This window comes from Muntiacus reevesi, chromosome 6, assembly GCF_963930625.1.
Source record: "Muntiacus reevesi chromosome 6, mMunRee1.1, whole genome shotgun sequence".
In the NCBI taxonomy this organism is placed as follows: Eukaryota; Metazoa; Chordata; class Mammalia; order Artiodactyla; family Cervidae; genus Muntiacus; species Muntiacus reevesi.
In genome coordinates this window covers 14390142-14415655 of record NC_089254.1, presented here as the reverse complement: position 1 = coordinate 14415655, position 25514 = coordinate 14390142, and the positions used below count along the sequence as shown (strand labels likewise).

Genomic DNA, 25514 nt, shown 5'->3' with positions numbered 1-25514 from the left:
CAATGTTTTTGTACTATTTTACATGTTGCAGTAATAGTAATACTATTTTCAGTACATTGTGTTAAAATCTATTTAAAATTTCATTTTTTTTCTCTTTTAACGGGGCTGCTAATTTATTCAGTATTACATATGTGGCTCACATTTCCATTGGATAGCACTGCTTTAGACTTCTATGACAAAATATGGAAAATTACTGGGAACAGGTAACAGCAGTGGGAAAAAGCCTTGCCAAGTAGGATGTTTGCAAGTAAGACTGATTCCAATAAAAATAATTGGTGATAGTTTTAATTTGCTTTTCCTACTGCAGAAATGTGTGCTTTGCAATCATTTGTCATCCCTCTTTTCCCTCCAATTGAGTGCTTAAGTGTATTGCTATAGCACGATTAATGGAATTCACTAGCATTAGGAAGACCTAGGGAAATGATTCACTAATGACCTCCAGTGATTTTCAAAGCACTTTCAGAGCCTATTTTTCATTGTATAGAGTCAGAGGTAGATGACTTATTGATAGTCAGCTCACTTAAATCGCACTGAATTTTCTCAGTAAATCTCAAAGTAAATCCAAGCAAACCTAGTTCGTTGTGCTTTGCAGGTACTGCTTTTTTTTCTTCAAATTGAAGGTGCATGGCAAGTCTGCATAGGCACCGTATTTCCCAACAGCATTTGCTCTTCTTGTCTGTCACATTTTGGTAACTTCAAATTTTATTACCCACATCTGTATGAGTGATCTTTGAAGTTTCTATTGCAAAAAGCTTGCTACTTGCTGAAGATTCAGATGATGGTTAGCATTTTTTTTTAGCAATATTTTTAAATTATAGTATGTACACTGCTAGACATCATGCTATTGCACATTTAATAAATAGACTACAGTATAATGTAAATAAAACTTTTATATGCACTGGGAAACCAAAAAGTTTACGTGACTTACTTTTTTACTAGAACCAAACTGACAGTGTCTCAAAGGTGTTCCTGTATCTGGTTATAGGTATTTGGTCAAATGCCTGGAAGGGTCCACATAGAACATGTGATACTTCATTTCCAAGTTGTTCTAATACAGTTTTCCATTAATTTGGTCTGGTCTCCTGAAAAGGTCTAACAAGGCTGTGGTTCTTTGGCCTTCGAGGATGAACCACATTGTTTTTCCGAGATACTGCTCTGTCTGTCCCACCTACTTTGGTTCATTTAAATACGAATGAAATGTCTTCAGAGGATTGTTCCAAGTGATTAATGTAACTTGAATATTTATATACTTTTTGATGCCATTTATCCAGGCATTTGCTACAAATTTGCATTTAAAAAATACGAAAATAGTTTCCAAGACTTCTAGATTTTTACCTAAGTAAAGTAACTATTTGGAGTTGATGGCATCCAAAAAAAAGGTCTCATTATTTCACAGTTGAGAACTGAATTTGAATAGAAAAGTAATTATCATTTGTCTTTGTATAGGAAGTACTTACTTACTTCTTGGCCTACAAAGATGAGCCATGTTGTTTTGCAGAGATACTGCTATGTTTGTCCAGGCTACTTTGCTTTCTTTCTGACCATGGTGGCTTTGAGACAGAAGTGTTTAAGAATATTTTGGTCCTTCAGAACATTTTGATGGTGAACATTTTGTATCTCTGTCAACTTAAACAAATTTTTTTTTGTCATTAAGCTAGGATATCAGATAATAGTGCTTTCTCTTTTTACATTTCTTTGATAATATTTGTATAAATCACTTGGCAGTAAGCTAGAAGTAGTGAAATGTTTATAATATCTAGGTAAGTTAATATTACACTTAGGAAATATGTACGATCATCTTTTCTACCCATTAAATGTCTGTTAGGACCAACCTAGACAGCATGTTAAAAAGCAGAGACATTACTCTGCCAATAAAAGTCTTTCTAGTCAAAGCTATGGTTTTTCCAGTAGTCATGTGTGGATGTGAGAGTTTGACCATAAAGAAAGCTGGGTGCCGAAGAATTGATGCTTTTGAACTGTGGTGTCGGAGAAGACTCTTGAGAGTTCCTTGGACTGCAAGGAGATCCAACCAGTTCATCCTAAAGGAAATCAGTCATGAATATTTATTGGAAGACTGATGCTGAACCTGAAACTCCAATACTTTGGCCACCTGATGCGAAGAACTGACTCATTTGAAAAGACCTGATGCTGGGAAAGATTGAAGGTGGGAGGAGAAGGGGGCAACAGAGGCTGAGGCGGTTGGATGGCATCACTGACTCGATGGACATGATTTTGAGTAAGCTCCCAGAGTTGGTAATGGACAGGGAAGCCTGGCATACTGCAGTCCATGGGGTCGCAGAAAGTCAGACATGACTGAGCAACTGAACTGAACTGAACGGGTAAAGAGATGCATTTAGGGGACTTGCCTGGCAGTCAAGACTCCCAGATCGACTGCGCAGGGTGTGGGTTTGATCTCTGGTTTTAGTTGTTCAGTTATTCAGTCCTGTCAACTCTTGGTGACCCCACGGACTGCAGCACACCAGGCTTCCTGGTCCTACACTGTGTTCTGGAGTTTGCTTAAACACATGTCCATTGAGTTGATGATGCCATCCAGCCATCTCATCCTCTGTTGCCCTCTTCTCCTGCCCTCAAGCATCAGGGTCTTTTCCAGTGAGTTGGCTCTTTGCATCAGATGGCCAAAGTATTAGAGCTTCAGCTTTAGCATCTGCTCTTCCAATGAATATTCAGCACTGATTTCCTTTAGGATTGACTGGTTGGATCTCCTTGCAGTCCAAGGGACTCTCAGGAGCCCTCTCCAGCACCACAATTCAAAAGCATCAATTTTTCGACATTCAGCCTTCTTTATGGTCCAACTCTCACTTCTGTACTGACTACTGGAAAAACCATAGCTTTGATTATACGGACCTTTGTCAGCAAACTGATGTTTCTGCTTTTTAATGTGCTTTCTAGGTTTGTCAGCTAGTTTTTGAAGGAACATGTGTCTCTTAATTTCATGACTGCAGTCTGGGAACCAAGATCCTGCATGCATATGGCACAGCCAAATATACTGGATAAAAAATAAAGAGAGATACATTTATTCTCAAGACCTAAGAGGCGATCGTAGTATGCTGGAGCATTTCTTGTTTTTTTCAGAGCTTTTGGGATTCTGGGATGAAGAGAGTAGACTAGGATCCCTGGGTGGGCTGGAGCCAGTCTGCATGTGTATCTGTGTCTTGGGTGTAAACCTAGGATAGAAAACAGAATATGGCCTGAACACTGCTAGCTCTAGCTTATCAAATCATAATGTCAGAGGGAAGCAAGCTTTGACTAGGGGCTAAACTGCTGGATATTAATAGCCGGCTGGATGTAAAGGTCATTCATCTTTCCTGAATACTTGTAAGTAAATTAAATCATTCTCTTACCCTCTGTGCTTGCCAACCTACTGGTGAATTGTGGATAAGATAGCATATTTCACTCTTTGAAGTGGCTTATGCAAGTTTTGGGCATTGAGATTGAATGAAGACTTGGGTTGTATGTTGACTATTTAATTGGCCTACTTTTGTCTCCATAGAGAGCCCGGAGCTTCATTGCACCATGTGTGGCATTTGGGCGCTCTTTGGCAGCGATGACTGCCTTTCTGTTCAGTGTCTGAGTGCTATGAAGATTGCACACAGGGGTCCGGATGCATTCCGTTTTGAAAATGTTAATGGATACACCAATTGCTGCTTTGGATTTCACCGGTTGGCGGTCGTTGACCAGCTGTTTGGAATGCAGCCAATTCGAGTGAAGAAATACCCGTACTTGTGGCTCTGTTACAACGGTGAAATCTACAACCACAGGAAGGTAAACAGAATAAAACCAGAAGCTATCTGGATGTGATTAAGCCTCAGAGCTAGTTGGTTATAATAATTTTATTATTGTTTAATGTTTTTTACTTTTCAACCACTTCCCATGTTCTTTCTCACTTGCTCCAATCATATATAGATAGACAGGGCACAGATGCACAAAGAGGTAGAATGACTTGGTCACCAAAAAATAAATAAAATGAGGATTCCATTTCAGGTTTTTAACTGTTAAGAATCTTTTTTTCCCTATTATTAGTTTAAATATTAATTATAACCTGTGTTAGGCACCCGGGGTGCAGTAATAAATATGAAAGGTAGGTCTGCATACTACTGGAGTTTATTCTATTAAGGAGCAGACAACAAAAATCATTGTGCATTTACTTGTGTTTTTGTGCACTCAGTCAGGTCCGACTCTTTGCGACCGCATGGACTGTAGCCCACCAGGTTCCTCTATCCATGGGATTTTCCAGGCAGGAATACTGGAGCAGGTTGCCATTTCCTTCTCCAGGGGATTGTCCTGACCCAGGGATTAAACCCAAATCTCACATCTCCTGCATTGGTTGGCGGGTTCTTTACCAGCTGAGCCACCAGAAAAGCCCCATACATATACTAAGCTTTATGGAAAAAATGAATTTGGAGTTGATGGGTATGGGGGATCCAGTTTGAGTACAGGTTTGTCAGAGAAGGCCTCTTGAGGAACTGTCGTTTAAACTCAGACCTAATGGACAAGGATGAACTAGCAGGGCTGGGAAGAGCATTTTGTGCAGAGGGAACAGCATGTGTAGAGCCCTGGGATGTTCATAAGTGAGCAAGGGGCAGCTGGGCCAGGTGAACTTGGGGAGGTCGGGCAGGACCAGAGCAAGCAGGACTTGGTAAAACAGTAGAATGTAATTCTAATAGCAATGAGATTTGAAGATTTTAAGGCAGGGATAGAATGTAATAGTTTGTGGGTGATCCTGCTGTTGACTAAAAAAATAACGTGCAACCTAAAAGTTGAGAGTTAAGTTTTATTCTGTGGGGATGTTAGGACAGTATCTCTGGTGACTCCTAGAGAGCCAGTCCTGAGGAGGTGGGGAGGAGCCAGGCTATATAAAAGTTTGCAGCAAGGGGCAGGTAATCTGAATATTAAAAGATTATTGTTAAGAGAAAACAAAATCTCTCACATAAAGAGTTTTACGGATCTTCTATGTATGGGAAGATGCAAGCATCCAGGCTTGCTGAAATCATTTCTTCAGCATGCATCTAGTATCGGGCCAATCCTGCTTGCTTTATTGTTCACCTACTAATTCCTTGTTTACCATTAGAGATGGCAAAAGGGGCCAATGGCCCACTCACACATCCTCCCAGCTCCTCTGCACTTCCTGGAGAGGAAGTAGATGATGGCTCCCAAATAACTGGCTTTGTTTCACCTGGGCTCGGAAATTTGCATGTGGAAAAGGCTTGTTTACTGTAGAGCATAAAACAAAATATTTCATTTCAGACTGCCCTTAAAATGCTGTTTCGTAATTGTCTTAATCAGAGCCAAGGGACAGACAGGTAGCCAGATGTAGTGGAGTGCAGGAAGGAAGCACTAAAATTGGAACAACTTTTAATCTGGTGAAAGTGTACTCTTAGAATGAGAGTGGGGAGGGTGTGAAAATTATGACCCAAGGAAGCCACATTTGCTAAGAGCATTGCAGTATGGAATTCTTTGGGGCTAGTGTTTCATAAGAAAATTTTGAATCTAAAATTGGCAAGTATTTTTTGTCACTTGCCTCCCCAACTCTTAATTTTGAAAATTTCACATTTATAGAAAATAACAGAATATAGAGCACCTGGATTGAATAACTGCTAATGTTTTGCCCTTTTGGCTTTACCTCTCTGCCTGTACTACACAGACATTCAATTCTGGGCTTAATCACTTTAGAGTTTACCTAGGTGGTATAGAATCTGCCTGCTAATGCAGGCGATGTGGGTTCAATCCCTGGGTCAGGAAGATCCTCTGGAGAAGGGAACGGCAACCCACTCCAGTATTCTTCCCTGGGATACCCCACGGACAGAGGAACCTGGTGGACTACAGATCATAGGGTCACAAAAGACTCAGACATGACTGAGTGACTAAACATCAATAGCAACAATACTGTGGCACTTTAAAATATGTAAACATTTATCTCCTAAGAAGAAGGACATTCTTCTACTTTACACCAATACTATTATATAACTCCTGAGAAGCCATAATACCTTCTAATATCTAGTTCATAGTAAATTTCACCAGGTGTTCTAAGAACATATTGATATTTATAGCTGTGTTTTGGTTTGACTCAGATTTCATTCAAGGTTCATACATTGGGTTGTGATGTTTCTTGGTACTTTTTGAGCCTTCTTGATATATTCCTGTCATTCATGAGTCAGTCAGTCAGTCAGTCAGTTCAGTCGTTTAGCCGTGTCTGACTCTTTGCGACCCCGTGAACTGCAGCACGCCAGGCCTCCCTGTCCATCACCAACCTTGGAGTTTACTGAAACTCATGTTCGTTGAGTCAGTGATGCCATCCAACCATCTCATCTCTCTCATCTCCTTCTCCTCCCACCCTCAATCATGCCTAGCCTCAAAGTCTTTTCAAATGAATCAGTTCTTTGCATCAGGTGGCCAAAGTATTGGAGTTTCAGCTTCACCATCAGTCCTTCCAGTGAATATTCAGGATTGATTTCCTTTAGGATGGACTTTCATTCATGAGTAGGGATTTATATTCTAGTCATCCTCTTGTCATGTTTATCTTTGAACAATAGCTTTAGCCATTGTTTGTTGTCCACTTAGTTCACTTGTAGAAATACTTCAAGGAAAGTGCTTCTCATTTGAAGAATTCAGGGCTTCCCAGGTGGCGCTAGTGGTAAAGAATCTGCCTGCCAAAGCAAGAGATGCAAGAAATGTGGGTTTCACTTTTGATTCTTGGGTCGGGAAAATCTCCTGGAGTAGGAAATGGCACCCAACTGCAGTATTCTTGCCTGAAAATTCCACGGGCAGAGGATCCTGGCAGGCTATAGTCCATGGGGTTGCACAGAGTCAGACATGACTGAACAGCTGAGCGCAACAGGGGCTATTGCCCACGACACTACAAACACACACACAGGTAGTTATTTAGCAGTTTCCTTTCTTGTGTTTCATTAAGGCCTGCTGTACACCAGACATCATTTTCATGGTGCTTGGAAGTGAGATGGAACAGGAAAGGTAAAAATGGACTTTCAAACTAGTGGGAAGAGAGGAAGGAAGCAGTTAAAACGTCCTTACTGGGAATTCCCTGGTGGTCCAGTGTTGAAGACTCCATGCTTCCACTGTAGGGTCTGTGAGTTTGGTCCCTGGTCCAGGAACTAAGATCCCACATGCGAGAGGTGTGGCCACAAAACAAAACAAACAAACGAAAATAAAAAAAACTTCCTTTCTAAACCAAGTTAGCACCATATATGTAAGAATGCTAAGTTGTATCATAGCAGTAGTGGCCTGACTTTCCCCTTAAATGAGATAGGAAATGCCTAGTTTTCCTTGAACAACATAGCTGCTTTTGTGTATTTTGTGAACACGTTGTTAAAAAGTTAAATATTTTGAAAATATTTTTCTTCTAAATTAGCCAAGTATGTTGTATTTTCAGAAGTAGAGGAGTTCCATTCCTTCTACCCATCGTTCAGGTTATCCAATGCAAACAGCTAAAACCTGTCTAAAGAGTAGAACTGACATTTTAGGCTTATGTAAAATTATTCAGCGTAAGCTTCCAAGTCCCCCTTTTTTAAATAAAAATAGAATTTACTACAAAATATAGCCAGCAGTGTGTTGAGAATGGATGGAGACCCATCAGAGAGAAGAATATGAGTGCAGGCTGGGCAGAGAGAAGGCCCTCTCGCTGTGGGGAGCGCTTCAGAACCCTGCAGCCAGAAAGTCAAACGGCAGTGTGATTTCTGGTTGGTGGCAGGGTATTGGGGGCTTCAAGAGACTGGGCAGTGTACATGTGAATCATTAAACAGTAAATTACCTGTGAGCTTTAGGCCAAAGAGCCATGGTGATGCGGTGGTCATGGAGGGTAGGTTTGGAAGCTGTTGCTGGCTGAAAGTCATCGGGTGTTGTAGGCTCATTTATCCTGCAGGTACTTAAGCCCAGAAGGGTCAGCAGAAGACCCTTTGCAACCCCTAGCTCCTCGTGACAGAGATCACCACGGACAGTCTCTCAGAGCAGCGAGAGTGACCAAGAGGTGACTTCGTGGTCACTGAAAGTGGCCAGAGCCCATCTTTGCGCAGTTCTGAGCTTTTAGGCAAAATGTTAAGAAATTAAAGCGTGAGTGTGGTTGTGAAGCATTTACAGGTCATACAAGCATGGAGACTCCTTAAATTTTAAAAACATGTTTTAAGTGTTCAAACGTACTCAGCATTTCCGTTTGATTTTGTTTATGTGAACCTCTTCCCTATTATCAGCCAAAAATATGAGTAAGTACAAAGAAAGAAGGACACCCTGAGAACTTTTCACCCTCACAGTTTACCAATGGTAATGGAGAGCCACAGGAGTTTGGGCCTAATTTAAGGAAACCCTCTCTACACGTGGTGGGTGTGATGGTATCTTTGTTGTTCCCCAGGAGAATGTGGATGAATAAAGCTTCAGCATCATCATTCTGTCCATCCCTGAGAAGTAGCTTTAATGCCTCGTGTGGAAGGGCGGGATGCTGTAGGCCTCCCCAGGGCCAGCAACTCTGTTCTGGACCACTTGTCTCTATCATCGTGATGGACTCGTCCATCAGGAATTAGTGTCAAATACGTTTGTCCTTTTGCTTTCTGTTTGCATAGGAAGTCTGTGAGGCTGAATTGAAAGAACTTCAGTCAATACTATGTTCCCAAACCGAAATCTCACTGTTGCAGAGGACACATGGTTAGTGTGATGACACTCCTGGACAAGCTATTTCCTTAACTTACATATTTATGTAAATACACATGTATTGGACTTCCCTAGTGGCTCAGCAGTAAAGAATCCTCCTGCCAGTGCAGGAGATGCAGGTTTGATCCCCAGGACAGGAAGATCCCCTGGAGAAGGGCATGGCAACCCACTCCAGTATTCTTGCCTTGGAAATCCCATGGACAGATGAGCCTGGCGGACTACAGTCCGTGGGGTCGCGGAAGAGTTGGACAAGACTTAGAGACTAAGCAGCAACAGCTACACATGTACTACACATGTATTACACATATGGTATGTATATAACATCCATTCCCATCCCTCCATATAGTACAGAGGTACATTACCTTTCTCTTCTATTTTATCAGAATGCACGTAGTTTTCATGGGCTTAACTTTACGCTACCATTTGATTCTGAGTTCAAACAAGCTATATTTTGATAATGCCATGATTCTTTTAAATCACATCACTAAGTTACACAAAATTATAGAGCACAAAAATGCTGAAGCAACTTTGCAATAAAAAAAAAATTAGTGAAAGCACATGATTCTAACATTTTCATTTTGCTATTGTTTCCTTAAGCTGCAACACCATTTTGAATTTGAATACCAGACCAAAGTGGATGGTGAAATAATCCTTCATCTTTATGACAAAGGAGGAATTGAACAAACAGTTTGTATGTTGGATGGGGTATTTGCATTTATTTTACTGGATACTGCCAATAAGAAAGTGTTCTTGGGCAGAGATACCTATGGAGTGAGACCTTTGTTTAAAGCCATGACAGAAGATGGATTTTTGGCTGTGTGTTCAGAAGCTAAAGGTAATGATAGAATTTTTCTGTGGTTTTTCATGATTGTCCCGATTGTGTGTTTTCTTCTCGACCATATTTACAAATCTAATCCAATCCATATATATACAAATGGGACAACCCAATTTTTTACAAGTGACTGTGTTAGTCATGGAGTTTCTAGGCCTCCTTTTTTTTTTTAAACCGTGGAGTTGGAGTCTCCATGGTTTTAAGTCCTTTTTAGCACTTAAAATCCTGTAATCCTTAAAGGATGGATCTGTGGTAAAGTCATATAATTATTGTTGTGCCAATAGGTTCTGCATCTGGTTTGATCCCATGTGTGTTTTCAGGTTTTCCTGTGTCACACAGTGACGGTAAGGTTGGCCAGCCCTGCAGTTACTGCACTGTGGTACTGTGCCAGGCTGTCCCACAAAGTCATTTTTATTTAGCACTTTTTAAACAGCTTTATTGGGGTATAATTTTCATGCCATATGGTTCATCCATTTGAAGGGTACAATTCAGTGGTTTTTAGTATGTTCATAGATGTCTGCATCTAACACTCGTCAATTTAGAATTATTTTTTTATCGTCTCAAAACTAAACCTTGTACTCTGAAGCTGTCACTCCCCATCCCTTTATATTCATTAAGCATTAAGCTTCCTGTCCCGTCTACCTTCTTCCTTCCTCCTTCCCCACCCCTAGTCCCAGCCAAACACCAGTCTATTTTCAGTCTATGTGGATTTCCCTATTCTGGCCATTAAATACCAGTGGAGTCATATCCTATGTGGTCTGGTTTTTGATTACTGGCTTCTTTCACTTGGCATAACGTTTCCAAGGTGTGTCTATGTTGTAGCATGTTATCAGTATTTACTTTTTTTATTTACTTTTTATGACCTGAAGATATTCCATTACCTGGATATACCACATTCTGTTCATCCACTGTTTATCCTTTTGTCAGTTGATGGACAATTGGCTTTTATGAATAATGTTTCTCTACATATATGGGTACAAGTTTTTGTGTGGTTTCATTTTTCTTGGGTGTATACCTGGGAGTGATTGCATGATTTACTCTGTGTTTATAAATAGCATCAAAAAGAATAAAATACTTGGAATAAATGTAACAGAAGTACAAAATGGTGTGCTGAAAACTACAAAACATTGTTGAAAGAAGATCTAAAGAAATTGGAAAGCATCCCATGATCATGGATTGAAAACTTACCATTGTTAAGTTGGCACAGATTCCCCTAATGGATCTACAGATTCAGTATGATCTCTGCCAGTATCCTAGGTGATTTTGTAGAAATTGACAAGCTGACTCTGAAATCCATAGGGAATTGCAAAGGATTCAAAATAGCCAAAGCAATCTTGAAAAAGAATAAAGTAGGAGGACTCTCCCTTCTTGACTTCAAAATGTACTACAAAGCAAGGGTAATCAGGACAGTATGATACTGGCAGAAAGATAAACATATAGACCTTAGAACTAAGAGTCCAGAAGTGAATTCATACATCTGTAGTCAACTGATTGTCAGTTAGGGTATCAGGACCATTCAGTGGACAAATAGTCCAACAAATGATTCTGGGACAACTTGACATATGGAAAAAAAAAAGTTAAACCATTACCTCATTACCTCACACCATTTATAAAAATCAAAGTGGATCAAATTCTAAAATTTGATCTCTAAGCACTAAAACTTTTAGTAAAACTAAAACTTTAGTAAGCGCTAAAACTATAAAACTCATAGAAGAAAGCATTTCTTTGATATGACACCAAAAGCACAAACAATGAGGGAAAAATAGGTAAATTGGATTTCATCAAAATTAAACATTCTTGTACTTCAAAGGACACCATCAGGAACATGAAAACTCAACCCACAGAGTGGAAGAAAATACTTGAGCATCATATTTATCATTTTTTGACAATAAAATTGAGGAAGACATTCATCATTTATGTCCTAGTGAGACAGCAATGACATGCTAAAATGTGATCTACCTCCTTGTCTGCCTTTTTGCTTCATTGTTTAAATCCTTTCTCACTTGATGTGATCGTATGAGAAAGAACGAGTACATACATTATTTACCCTAAGTGCTATTAGGGAAGCCCAACAAAGAGAACACAAGGGAAAAGTAGACTCCTTCCTTCCACTCTGTCTCTGATAACCTTGATACGGACTTATAATCTCACATCCAGTTTGCCCTCTGAAATTTCTTGACTTGTAATTTTTTTACATCTTTAACTGCCCTTTTCTAAACAACAGGATCTCATCTAGGGTACTATAGCAGTTTTCCTTTCTCAGTGCTTCCAGAGTAGACTATCTAAAACTCATTTGGTCGTGGTGCTTTAAATTATAATTGCTCCTCAACTTCCGTGGGGGCTGTGTGCCTCACTTGAGGTCTGCTGGTGGGTAGTAGGATCTGAGTCTCATTTGCTGTTTGAATTCCATACTACACAGTAGATTCCTGGGTTAACAAACTCAAATTTTACATCGTAAGTGTTCTGTGTAGATAGGCTGTTACTATTTACAATAAAACTTTTTTTTTTTAATCAAAATCATGGTGATGTCAAGTTGGTTACTTCCTGTGAGAACTTAGAAAATTTAAATTATAACGTTTAACTCACACATAGTATATATTAACTACATAAGGGATATCTGAGTTTAAAGTACCTTAACAGTGGATCATTTTGCTTATTAAAGGACTGAGAACCATAGCTGTTTTTTTAAAAATACCCCAGTGATGACAAATGACTGCCAGGATATCATAAAATTAAATTTCAAGTTCATCTTTTTGTTTAATAAATATATCGTTTGTTTGCTTAGTAAAGAAAATAGATTTTTTAAAATTAGAAATTCCAGCTAGGGAGAAGAAATAGAATATTGGAGGTTTTGCTATTGCCTTAAATTATTAGAAATCAGTGTAATTTTTCTGTATATCTCTATACACTATTACTTTTCTAGTAGGGTTTGAGGTAATTATATTTTTCCTATTTTGCTTATGCAGTGGATGTTGTATTTGTATTAAAAAGAGAAAATAAAGAGAAATTTAGACATGAAAGTTACTATGAAGTATTATCCTCATTTGAATAAATTTATCTTTTTGATTTTGTAGGACTGGTTAACCTGAAGCACTCCATGACTCCGTTTTTAAAAGTGGAGCCTTTTTTCCCAGGACATTATGAAGTTTTGGACTTAAAGCCAAATGGCAAAGTAGCATCGGTGGAAATGGTGAAATACCATCACTGTAGAGATGAGCCCCTGCATGCCCTGTATGACAGCGTGGAGAAACTCTTCCCAGGTGAGAGCAGATGCCCATCCACCTGTTCCCACCTCTTGCCCCCAGAGGGAAGCTGTACTCGCCCATCATTGAAATGACATCAGTTTGCAAATGTGTTTCCTTTTTAACTTGGAGGTGACGGCATGCTGAAATTTGGCCTGCTTCACTATTGAGCAAATGCCACCATGATAGAGGTGGATGGTTGCATACCTGTGTCAATAAATAATTCACCCAGACCTTTCTGCAGCTGTTTCATTTCCTTTATGTGCTAATAGGTTTTGAGATAGAAACTGTGAAGAGCAACCTCCGGATTCTTTTTGACAATGCCGTTAAGAAACGTTTGATGACGGACAGAAGGATTGGCTGCCTTTTATCAGGTGAAGTCAGCTTAAAAAATCTAATTACATTTCATGCATATGTAATTTAAGTGATTTATAACTATCCTGGAGGCTTAGACTATAAAATACTTACTATTGATTCAGTCTTTCCTCCATTATAGGACGAAAAAGTTTTCTGTAAGTTGTTTTCAGTATTCAAAATCATACAGCAACTTAAAGTTATACTATAATTATATTGGCATGAGTGAGCTAGTAAACATGTTTTAGAGTGTTCATGTCCTCCTACTCCACAGTCTTGATGTAAGCCCTAGAATGTGTAGTGTTGTTTGCTGTTCAGTTACTCACTAAGTGCAGAGTGTCCAACTCTGCAACCCCATGAACTGCAGCACGCCAGGCTTCCCTGTCCTTCACTATCTCCCAGAGTTTGGTCAAACGCATGTCCATTGAGTCGGTGATGCCATCCAACCATCTCATCCTCTGTCTTCCCTTCTCCTCCTGCCCTCAATCTTACCCAGCATCAGGGTCTTTTCAACTGAGTCAGCTCTTCACATCAGGTGGCTGAAGTATTGGAACTTCAGCTTCAGCATCAGTCCTTCCAATGTATATTCAGGGTTGATTTCCTTTAGGGTTGACTAGTTTGATTTCCTTGCAGTCCAAGGGACTCTCAAGAGTCTTCTCCAACACCACAGTTCAAAAGCACCAGTTCTTTGTCATAGTGGCTTTTAACCAATTCAAGTACTGTTACCATTATGACAGGTTAACTGTTAGATTTTTCTTACTCAAGTTGATTTTCAGTTTATAAGACTTGGGGAGTTTAAAGGCAAAACTCTAATCTTGGTGCTTAGGAGGAGTGTAAATCGTATCTGCTCCTCTCTTAGGTAAGGCCCATAACCACCACAGTTTCTATCTTGCTCATAGGTGGCTTGGATTCCAGTTTGGTTGCTGCCACTCTGTTGAAGCAGCTAAAAGAGGCCCAAGTACAGTACCCTCTCCAGACATTTGCGATTGGCATGGAAGACAGTCCTGATTTACTAGCTGCTAGAAAGGTAAGACACTGCCTCTTCCTATTAGGTAGTTGAGACAGACTTGTTAATAATTGATGGTTCTATACTTTGCTGCTGTATTGACTTAGGTAATTGTTTTGAATTAAATATATTAAAATGGAATGAAACACCTATTGAAAATCACTTGTGCTGTACACTGTATTTTGGGTACTTTTATCTTCTATGGGCCATGCAATCCTCATAAAACCCAATGATGGTAATCCTGGGTAAGATTGAAGAATAAGGGCATGGTAGAGTGGTTAAGGCTGAAGGCTTTGGAGCCTGATTGCTGGTTTCAAATCTTCACTTTAGCACACAGTCCCACACTCCTGTAGTGGGAGTGCTCGTATCTACTGTGGCACAGGTTTGAGGTGAAAATTACATAGTTCATATAAAGTGTGTGAGATAGAACCTAGCATGCAGTAAATACTTAGAATGTTAGCTGTTCTTGTTGCTTTTCATTTTCTTTATAAGATACTATATCTAGGACTGTGGGCAGAGAGAACGTTGTACACATTCAGACCTTGTTCCCACTCTGATAGAGCTTCCATAGAGTAGATGAGAAAGATCAAGAGTGGTCCAAAAGCCACTGAATCACTGATAATGAATCCACAAGAGCCAGAGAAAACTGAATGAGGGGAGGGGCCATTTAATTTAGGAATGGCATTCTAGATGTACAATGAGGCATTGCAGGAGGGCCAAAAGGAGATAAAATCAGCACGAGGGGAGTGGAGGGCATGCTTGTGAGGGTGAAGGCTTGGAGTGAGAAGGGCAGACAGGAGGCCCGCCTCTTGTGGTCAGTGGAGGGCAGACACTGGGGGACACAGGGGAGCCAGACTAATGGGGTTTGTATGCAGTGTCCTGGAGAATCATTTCCCCTTACTGTGGCGGCCTGTGAAATCATTTCCTCTTAGTTTGTCTTACTTGTTTCCCACCATTGTTAATTCATGATGTGTTATGAACTACTGTGGTCTAGTAAAGACTGAGCTTCCAACGCAAGGGGCATGAGCTTGGCCCCTAGTCGGGGCCCTAAGATCCCACATACTATATGAAATGGCCGAAAAAGCCACAGCTTTTTCTTGAAAGAGTAGTTCTTTTCTTTAAAGAACAAGCATATGCATATTTCCTTATGTAATCAGGTGGCAAATCATATTGGGAGCGAACACCATGAAGTCCTCTTTAACTCTGAGGAAGGCATTCAGGTCCTGGATGAAGTCATATTTTCCTTGGAAACTTATGATATTACAACAGTCCGTGCTTCAGTAGGTAAGGTATTTTATGATCCCCCAAATATTTTAATACTGAAAAGAGTGTAAGGTTTAAAAACTACTATTTCAAGCAGTTGTTTAAAGAACAGTACTTAAGAATGAACTCAGGTAAAATTCCTGTGTCAGCCATTGTTGAAGACGAAACGATTTAAGAATTCCTTAATTCCTTAAGAATTAAGAATACATAGTTAAACTTCCACGTTTTGGTATCACTATATTTCTTCAAAGAGTAGATACATAGTTTCTGTAGCCTCTTCCCCCTGTTTCTCTGTATAAAAGTTTGTTGGACTATATGTTCTAACTAGTTTCTGTAAGGAATCCTTGTTTTAGATATATTTTGGTAAATAGTCCATCAGTAACTATTATTATCTAGGAATAAACACTTGCTTTACCCTGTGGATACATACTGAGATCATAATTATACTCCAAATCAGACTGATCAAATATTACTGAGCTTCTGAACACTACTAGCTTAGACACACCTCTCTTTTAAGGAACTCAGAATCCAATAAGATTCCATTGCAAAGTCTAGAGTCTGCATTCTCATGCTTTAAACTTTTCAGTAACATCACTGGGGTGCTCTCTCTCCCAAAGGGGCAAAAATGAGTTCTTGAAGGGCAAAAATCTTAGGTATTACAGTGGTTCCTGGCTTTCCAAAGTACTTAGACATACAGTATTTCTGGTACTAATATTTCATTGGTGAAGGAGATTAGGGGAAAAGATCTAAAAAGTATCACTAGGGAGGTAATAATGAAAAAAACCTGTTAGAACAAATACTAGTTTACAGGGCTGTGGAGCAGGAACCAACCAACATCTTTTAACGATATAACATGCTTTGCTGTATTTGAAATACGCTGAATGGGGAGTAAGTATGAGGGAAGAAGCCCCAAATTAAAATTAGGCTACCAAAACCCCAACTTATTATTTTCATGTAGTGATACTAGTGTGAGAGTTATCAAATTTAAGACATTTGAGTCATTGTTCAGCAGAATTTTTTTAGCATTTTTAACATTGTTTAGCAAAATTTTCAAATAGACATTCTTGGTCTGAAAGCAAGAATATTTAAAAACCTACATATAAAATTATGAAAGGGCTATGTTGTCCCAGCAGTACAACTTTTAGATTAAGTACATATAAGTGGTTTGCACTATAGATAAAAGGTCATTATTTTGCAAACGACTTCACAATGACAGAGTCTAATCTAGTAGCAAAACTTGCCGCCATTTGAAACCAAATAAGAGGCATTTTTGGTAGAGGGTTATGTGGACATTAACAATAATTTCTGTCTCTTGTTTAAGGTATGTACTTAATTTCTAAGTACATTCGAAAGAACACAGATAGCGTGGTGATCTTCTCTGGAGAAGGTTCAGATGAACTTACGCAGGGTTATATATATTTTCACAAGGTACGCATTCTCAAATGAAAGGATATTGGTCCTAGGGGAAGAAAAGTATGAATTATTTGACCATTTTCTATTGTCTTTTTTGATACAACAGTTAACACTTGGAATATTTTATGAGGTATTTGAGAAAATCTAATAGTGCCTGTATTTGTTTGGGTGAGAAAGAAGTCTCAACTGTGTCAGATAATACCCATTTTTTAAAAACTAGTTAACATAAGAATCATGTTTCTGGTATTTCTTAGTCCCCTGCTGTCCTTTGGGCTTTGGACAACGTGAACCTGTCATTTTATCTGTTGGTTCTAGCAGTCTTGGAGCGAGGGAAGGCATGCTTTATAAAGCATTTACTTTCTCCCCTAAGTTTGGGTGGTCTCTTGTCTTACCCACCTTTAGAGTTGGAGTTGTGTGCAAGAATAAGAGATAAGAAATTTCATGTACCAAAAGCAAAGCTTGAAGGGTGTATTTTTAACTTCAGCTCTGTTTGTACACAGGCTCCTTCCCCAGAGAAAGCTGAGGAGGAAAGTGAACGGCTTCTAAGGGAACTCTACTTGTTTGATGTTCTCCGAGCAGATCGAACTACTGCAGCCCATGGGTATCTTGATATTTTAGGAAGTGATTATAAAAATAACCTCAGAAAACAAAAGGCTTTCTTTTCCTTTAGTATATGCTGTGAAGTATGCCTTTTATAGAAAAGATGAAGCTTGTCACTTAGTGCAGAGGGAGTAAGCGGAATCAGAGTGCTATTGTCAGGGTGAGAGTATGTGGATAAGTGGTTTCAGGTGGAGTTTCTGTCTTGAAAACATAACATTCTCCGCACTTCTGGGCAGCTGAGAGGGAAGGCACTTGCAGCTCTTTTGGGTCCTTTTAAGAGAAATAAAGCTTATACAGCTTCATGTAGTTTAGTGAGCATTTAAAGGGCTTGCCATGTCTTGTTTGATGATGTGGGGACCATGTAGGGGAGAGGGAAGTGAAGATGCAAGAGATTTAATTAGCTTATAGAATAGGTTTCTTTGGTACCATTTCTGATCATTGAAAGTTACCACTTTTTAAAGCTGGTCATTTAAATTGACTTAACCGTATGTGATGGGGCTTCCCTGATGACTCGGTGGTAAAGAATCCCCCTGCCAGTGCTGGAATGGCAGGTTCAATCCCTGGGTCAGAAAGATCCCCTGGAGAAGGAAATGGCAACCCACTACTCCAGCATTCTTGCCTGGGAAATCCCATGAACAGAGGAGCTTGGTTGGGTACAGTCCATGAGGTTGCAAGAGAGTCAGGCACAACTTAGTGACTAAATAATAACAACAACTGTATGTGACAAACAATCTTTTTTGGTTGCTTCTACTAAATCACACTTAGGTTAGAAAATAACAGGGGGTTGGAGAATGAACTGAATTCAGACATTTTTATTACTAATTGATTAATAACTTATATTCAGTATAAATCAGTGTTCCATGGTGTTTCATCAGAGGTCACATCATCTGTTTTTTGAACCCTGGTTAGGACAGGTAGATAGGATAATAGTCACAGATTGGCATTATAGTTTTTAATAGGATAATAGATAGTCTCACCTAGAAAAAACTGTGACTTAGAGAAGTCTAGGCAAAGTCCATTCTTAATGTTCAGATCACTCATAATTCTTTTTCTGCTTTTTGAGATATTTAATAGATTACAGAAGGGAAAGTAAAAGTAATTTTTCTCCAGTAGCTTGTTTCACTCCGTAGACGACATAGTACATATTTTGAATGAAGATTTTTATACTCATGCATTTAGTGTAGGGCGGTTATGTAGGACTGTAAAAATGACTTTATGATCTTAACATTATTTAGAGGCTGGGTGAATTCCTAGGAAACTAAACGGATGGGCACTAAGGATCCATTTAGATTTAGATTTTCTTTTCCTTTTTAAGCCTTGAATTGAGAGTCCCTTTCTTGGATCATCGCTTCTCTTCCTACTACTTGTCTCTGCCACCAGATATGAGAGTTCCCAAGGTGGGTAAATCAACTGAAGGTGAAAACTGCCCATCGATACTGGTGATATTTAGAGCTTTCACTGATACTCCTTTCATTTTCATGTCAGAATGGGATAGAAAAACATCTCCTGAGAGAGACATTTGAGGACTCCAATCTGATACCTAAAGAGATTCTCTGGCGACCAAAAGAAGCCTTCAGTGATGGAATAACTTCAGTTAAAAATTCCTGGTTTCAGATTTTACAAGACTATATTGAACATCAGGTATCATATCTTTTAAAAGTATATTTTCTGGAATAAGACAATTGGATGCAAAGTTGTAATCACTGTTCATTTTGTATTTAATTAAATGTTTTGTGACTGTAGGAGGGATTCCCTATAAATATTACTTTTTTTTAAATTTCAAGAATTCTGTAAAAATTAAGTAGCATGAAGGATTATAAGTAGCATCTAGACTAGAGAGAAGACTTACTGGTCCTCTCTGACTTTTATCTTACACATTTTGGGGCACCTATGGGATGCCAGACTTATGCACAAAAGAATCAAACACTTAGAGCCACCACTTTGGAGAACTATGCCTGTGAATGTTCCTTAAAGGTCACTGCAGCTATGTACATTAGGGTATTTTAGCATTTGCTAAGGGATTAAAAGTCTCTCAGTATTCAGAGATGTCTTTTCTTTTTTCTTGTTTGTTTGATTTTTGTTTTTGTGAAGCCAGATTAAATACATATACTTCCGTGCCATTTAAAAGGCCATTCCGCTTCTATCCTGTTACTCTTACAGGTTGATGATGCAGCGATGGCGAGCGCAGCCCAGAAGTTTCCCGTCAACACCCCCAAAACAAAAGAAGGCTATTACTACCGTCAGATCTTTGAGCACCACTACCCGGGCCGTGCCGACTGGCTGCCCCACTACTGGATGCCCAGGTGGACCAGCGCCACAGACCCTTCTGCCCGCACTCTGACCCATTACAAGGCCTCTGCCAAAGCTTAGGCACTTGCTGAGGCCTGGAGCCAAAGTAATCATTTCTTCTCCTTGTGCAGGGTAGGGGTCTTGAGGGCAGGAAGGGCCAACCGCCCAGGCTTGCTTGGGTGTGAAAAAATAAAAGTCTTAAATCCGAGACATTGCTGTAGTCATTTATATTCATACAGCCCCTGACCAGAGGTAGCTAGAAACTGAACAGCTTTTACAGTATCACAGGAAGGCAGAGAGTGAGGTAAGAGAAGGGAAACCATCTGATGGCTGGGAGACCTCACACCCCCTCCTGTAGAAGACTTCTGGGTCTCATGCCAGTAGGGCATCCGTATGGTCCTCGCCTCATCTGAGTGCGGTCGGCTTCTGGCTTCCTCCCTTAGTTCTCTCTGCATTCCCAACAGCTGGCTAGTTACACTCTGGAGAGGTGAGTAACTTGTAAGACTTGGACAGCTCTGTTTTGTAAAACAGGTTGACTGGAAACTGCACAGCCTAAAAGTTGAGAATTGTGTTTTATTAGGTGGAGTCTCTGACTTAAGCCCTGAAGACAGCCTCTCAGATGGCTCTGAGGGACCACTGCAAAGAGGTAAGGGAAGAGGTAGGATATACAGGAGTTTTTGCCACAAAGGCCAAGTAGTCTGACATGTCAACAGATGACCAGTAGAGAAATCCAGGTATCTCAAGTTAATGAATTTAGCACTTTTCTAGGCGTGGGGAGATGCAAGAGTCTGGCCTCACTGAAATGATTCCTTTGATGTGCACCTCAGCTATCAAGGGCCAGTATCCTGCTTTTCTTCAATCCTGAACCCCTCAGGGTGTACAGTTGGGTGGCGGGTGGCTGATAGCTTAATGGCTGCAATATCCTTCGTTTACTGACACATCAGGCAACATTTTTCATCCATGGATAGTAATTTGCATCTTAATCTGTTGATCTGACATCTCTTCTGGAACTGTTGTTGTAAATTGGGACTCAGCAGGATTTTTCAGAGCTAGACAGTAAATGTTTTAGGGCTTACAGACCTCTGTTGGAGCTGTTCGGCTCTGCCATTATGGTGTAAAAGCAGCCACAGGTGGTATGGAAACTCGTGGGCAAGGCCATGATAGGCACGCACATGGGCATGGCTGTGTTCTATTAAAACTTAGAAAAACAAGCAGTGGGCTGGATTCAGCCCATAGGCCATAGTTTCCCAAGCCGTGTTCTAGAGCCACGTATTTCTCATAAAAGGGAAAAGCATTCTGAACCCAGTTGGAGGAAGAGAAAATGTAACAATGAACAGGTCAATTTTCATTTGAATGCTCATTGGTTGTTTAGGGACCGGATTGTGAAGTCTATTTTAAAGGTGACTTTAGTTATCAGAAATTTTTGAAGGGGAAACTCCTGGTGCACGGGTATATACAAGAATGATTGATGGGAAGAGTGAGTAGGCCAGGAATTTAGCTGGTAAGTTGGAAACTGGACACTGATTAAGATGAGCTATAGGCCTTCGCTTATTTTTAGAGTCTCTAAATATACTTTGACATAAATTGTACCCATGTCATCTTAGGTCAGTCTCCCAAAGTAATAGAAGTAAAAGCAAAAAGAAACAAGTGGGACCAAATCAAACACACAAGCTTTTTGTACAGCAAAGAAAACCATAAAATGAAAAGATGACCAATGGAATGGGAGAAAATGTTTGCAAATGTTGCAATGGACAAGGGCCTAATTTCCAAAATAACAACCGAATTGAAAAATGGGCAGAAGATCTAAATAGATATTTCTCCAAAGAGGACATTCAGATGGCTAATGGGCAACACCGTTAATTATTAGAGAAATGCAAATAAAAACTGCAATGAGATATCACCTCACACTGGTCAGAATGGCCAATATTAAAAAGTCTGTAAATAACAGATGCTAGAGAGAGTGTGAAGGAAAGGAAACCCACTTGGTGGGTTGGTGGGAATGTAAATTGGTACAGCCACTATGGAGAACAGTATGGAGGTTCTTCAATGAAAAATAGTTGCCATATGATCCAGCGATCCCACTCCTGGGCATATATTTGAAGAAAACTCTTAACTCAAAAGTATACATGCATCCTGATGTTCAGAGCAGCACTATTTACAATAGCCAAAACATGGGAACAACCTAAACGCCCATCAACAGATGAATGGATAAAGATGTGGTGTACAGACACACACACACTGGGATATTCAGTTCAGTTCAATCGTTCAGTTGTGTCCAACTCTTTGTGACCCCATGGACTGCAGTACACCATGCTTTCTTGTCCATCACCAACTCCCAGAGCTTACTCAAACTCATGTTCATCCAGTCAGTGATGCCATCCAACCATCTCATCCTCTGTCATCCCCTTCTGCCTTCAATCATTCCCAGCATCAGGGTCTTTTCAAGAGAGTCAGTTATTTGCATCAGGTGGCCAAAGTATTAGAGTTTCAGCTTTAGCATCAGTTCTTCCAGTGAATATTCAGGACTGATTTCCTCTAGGATGGACTGGTTGGATCTCCTTGGAGTCCAAGTGACTCAAGTTTTCTCCAACACCACAGTTCAAAAGCATTGATTCTTCGGTGCTCAGCTTTCTTTATAGTACAACTCTCACATCCACACATGACTATTGGAAAAATCAAAACTTTGACTAGATGGACCTTTGTTAGCAAAGTAATGTCTCTGCTTTTTAATATGCTGTCTAGGTTGGTCATAACTTTTCTTCCAAGGAGCAAGCCTCTTAATTTCATGGCTGCAGTCACCATCTGCAGTGATTTTGGAGCCCCCCCAAATAAAGTCAGTCACTGTTTCCATTGTTTCCCCATCTTTTTGCCATGAAGTGATGGGACCAGATGTCATGATCTTAGTTTTCTGGATGTTGAGTTTTAAGCCAGATTTTTCACTCTCCTCTTTCACTTTCATCAAGAGGCTTCTTAGTTATTCTTCTCTTTCTGCCATAAAGGTGGTGTCATCTGCGTATCTGAAGTTATTGATTTTTCTCCCGGCAATCTTGATTCCATCTTGTGCTTCATCCAGTCCAGCATTTCTCATGATGTACTCTGCATATAAGTTAAATAAGCAGGGTGACGATATAAGCCTTGACATACTCCTTTCCCAATTTGGAACCAGTCTTGTTCCACGTCCAGTTCTAACTGTTGCTTCCTGACCTGCATACAGATTTCTGTGTGTGTGTGTGTGTGTGTGTGTGTGTGTGTGTATGTATACATATACACACACATATATACATATATGTATGCATATATGAGAATATACATATATACATTCTCATACATACATATGTGAGAGGTTGCCTTAGTTTGGTCTGAAGTCTGATAGGTCCTTGGAGGGGGGTCCTCATAGGAGAAAAAGGCAGCCACAGGGAGGCAGTTCCATATCACTCTAAACCACAACATCAAGCACATACCTACCAACTGGTCTAGTATTAATACTTTATTGCATTAACTCATTCAGTGAGTTAACCTTCACTCTGAGGAAGTGGGGAAGATTTTAGTTTCTAAAAGTGGCCACATCAGTGTTTCTAGTCCCACAGACTGCCAGAGCCTTGCTGTGCCTCTCAAGAGGCAGTCTTTTTCCCACCGTCATGAGCCTGGGCAGAATTTTATGAGTACCTTGACTAGTAGAATCGATTAGTAAGTGACTTCTGAGGCTAGGTCACACAAGGCATTTTGCCTCTGCTTTTTTCTCTCTAGATGTGTGTTGTAAGCAATCCTGGCCACATGGAGAGGCCATGTGTAAGAGTTAGGGCTGTCAGTCCCAGCCACCGTCTCAGTCAGAGTCCATCACCAGGTGTGGGGTTAGTGAACCTCCAGATGATTTTAACTCCTAGTCTGAGTCTGCCAGCTGAGACCTCAGCTGTGGGAGCAGAAATAAGCCACCCATGCTGTGCTCTGTCCAGATTCCTGACTGATCAGTCCGTGAACCTGGTAAATGGTGATTGGACACCATTACATTTTGATAAGGTTTCCTACACAGACAGTAGCTGGAACAGGTAAGCCCCGTTATCTCTATTTGACAAAGTCTAAGTCACTCCCCGGGGCTTCCCAGGTGGCACTAATGGTAAAGAATCCACCTGCCAATGCAGGAGACATGAGAGGAGGGTTCGATCCCTGGGTAGGGAAGATCCCCTGGAGCAGGAAATGGAAACCCACTCCAGTTTTCTTGCCTGGAAAATCCCATGGACCGAGGAGCCTGGTGAACTACAATCCATGGGGCCACAAAGAGTCTTACATAACTAAGCGACTGAGCGCGCACGTGTGTGCAGACACACACACACACACACGTACACCACTTGCCAAAGTCAGATAATTACTAAGTGGTGAGGTCCCAAGTTAGCCAGACAGATTGGCTCCAGAGGCTTTGTAGTGTTCTTTCCTGACGATCCTCCCATTGGCAGCATGAAACTACAGCCGGGTCTCTGTTGTGAATTAGGAACTAGGGGGAAGGGCCTCCTTGGGCTTGAGTTGGGAGCAAGAGCAGGGAGAGCTGGGTTACTGCTCAGGGCAGCACAGTGATGATAATCATTTTCTATAAAGGGTAAGATGATGAGAAAACAATCCAAAATTTCAGTGCATTTCAATAACAAATGTTATTTCTTGCTCAAACTGGGTCTCTGCTGGGTTCTGCTCAGTGTTGAAGGGTCATATCACCCTGGGATCCAGTTGATAGAAGCATAGTTTGACTAACACTTGCATGAACAGCAAAGCAGGGGATAAAGACTGGTGAATCATGTGCCACAACTTAGATCTTCCACCCTGCAGGGACACGTCACTTTTCGCAGGTCAGAGCAAGTCCTAACTTCAAGGTTGTACCTGCCAGAAAGGGAAGTCAAATATTTTTGAACAGTACTAACAACTCCCCAAATCCACCCTTCAGTCACCAAATACTCTCAGTTTACTCTCATTCCTACACACAAAATATACTCATCCCTTTTTCAAGAGTGACAACCAAGAATTCCATCTTATTCTGGCCACATGCCCAGAGTTGAGGATTCCTGGGTGACAGACTGAAGTGCCAGGTGGCGCCTCCTCATGAACTTACAAGCAAAGTTACCTGTTCCCCATCTGTTCAATATATAACAGAAGGGCAGTAACAATAACAAAACATATATACTACTTGGAAAGGGTAGAATGGGAGACATACTGCAAAGCCCGATGGGCAGCAGTTCTGACCCTCTGCTCATCAGTTTGAGTGCTCTTAGCCAGAGGCTCCGGCAGAAAATTGCCCCTCGAGGATCAGCAGCAGCCAAGACAGCAGTGTGCTGGCAGAAGGAGGCAGCGGTGAGAGAGCTGAGGAGTTGCTGCCTGAGCATAGGTGGAAGTGGGGAGTGCTTTTAGGAGGGGAAGCTGACTTCTGGCAATAAAATTACTCATGCTGTCCTAATTTTGCTTACCCAGGACCAAAGGTCACCTTTTCTGGATGCCAGAGACTGCTTTTAAAGCGATATAAGTCTTCACTACGGCTCTGTAACATATATGCTATGGAGCTTGTCCACATTCTCTAGGTGAGAGTGCTGCCGAGCTGTTACATCATATGCCCCAGTTAGTGTAGCTAACTGCTAGTCAGAGTGAGGTATTTGATCCTGGGTTCCAGAATTTTAGGACCTTTGAGCTAACCCCTTCTCTGTGTTACCCTTCAAAGACTTAGGTATGGAATATAATTATGTGCATGGAAAACTTCCACAATTTTTCGCTAATTCTGTATTTCAAATGGGATTATATATTCCATTTAATGGATAGCTTGTAAGTTATTTAACATATCTACTAATTTAAGCATGACAGAATT

General features: G+C 40.5%; 1 protein-coding gene across 5 annotated transcripts in view; it reads left to right on the top strand.

Annotated features, from left to right (window-relative positions):
- The window catches only part of ASNS (asparagine synthetase (glutamine-hydrolyzing)), a 142571-nt gene extending 122670 nt beyond the window's left edge, over window positions 1–19901 (top strand). For 4 of the 5 annotated variants that reach the window (XM_065939302.1, XM_065939303.1, XM_065939301.1 and 1 more), the window contains 11 exons: window positions 3512–3783; window positions 9274–9511; window positions 12583–12768; window positions 13023–13124; window positions 14004–14131; window positions 15268–15394; window positions 16695–16801; window positions 17287–17387; window positions 18702–18783; window positions 18872–19027; window positions 19547–19901. In XM_065939302.1, the coding sequence (XP_065795374.1) occupies window positions 3535–3783; window positions 9274–9511; window positions 12583–12768; window positions 13023–13124; window positions 14004–14131; window positions 15268–15394; window positions 16695–16801; window positions 17287–17387; window positions 18702–18783; window positions 18872–19027; window positions 19547–19756 (1686 nt within the window). In that variant the 5' untranslated portion in view covers window positions 3512–3534 and the 3' untranslated portion in view covers window positions 19757–19901. Of the gene's footprint in view, window positions 1–3032; window positions 3055–3511; window positions 3784–9273; window positions 9512–12582; window positions 12769–13022; window positions 13125–14003; window positions 14132–15267; window positions 15395–16694; window positions 16802–17286; window positions 17388–18701; window positions 18784–18871; window positions 19028–19546 lie in introns of those variants that run through there. The other variant, XM_065939305.1, reaches the window with a different exon arrangement.
- The last annotated feature ends 5613 nt before the right edge of the window (window positions 19902–25514 follow it).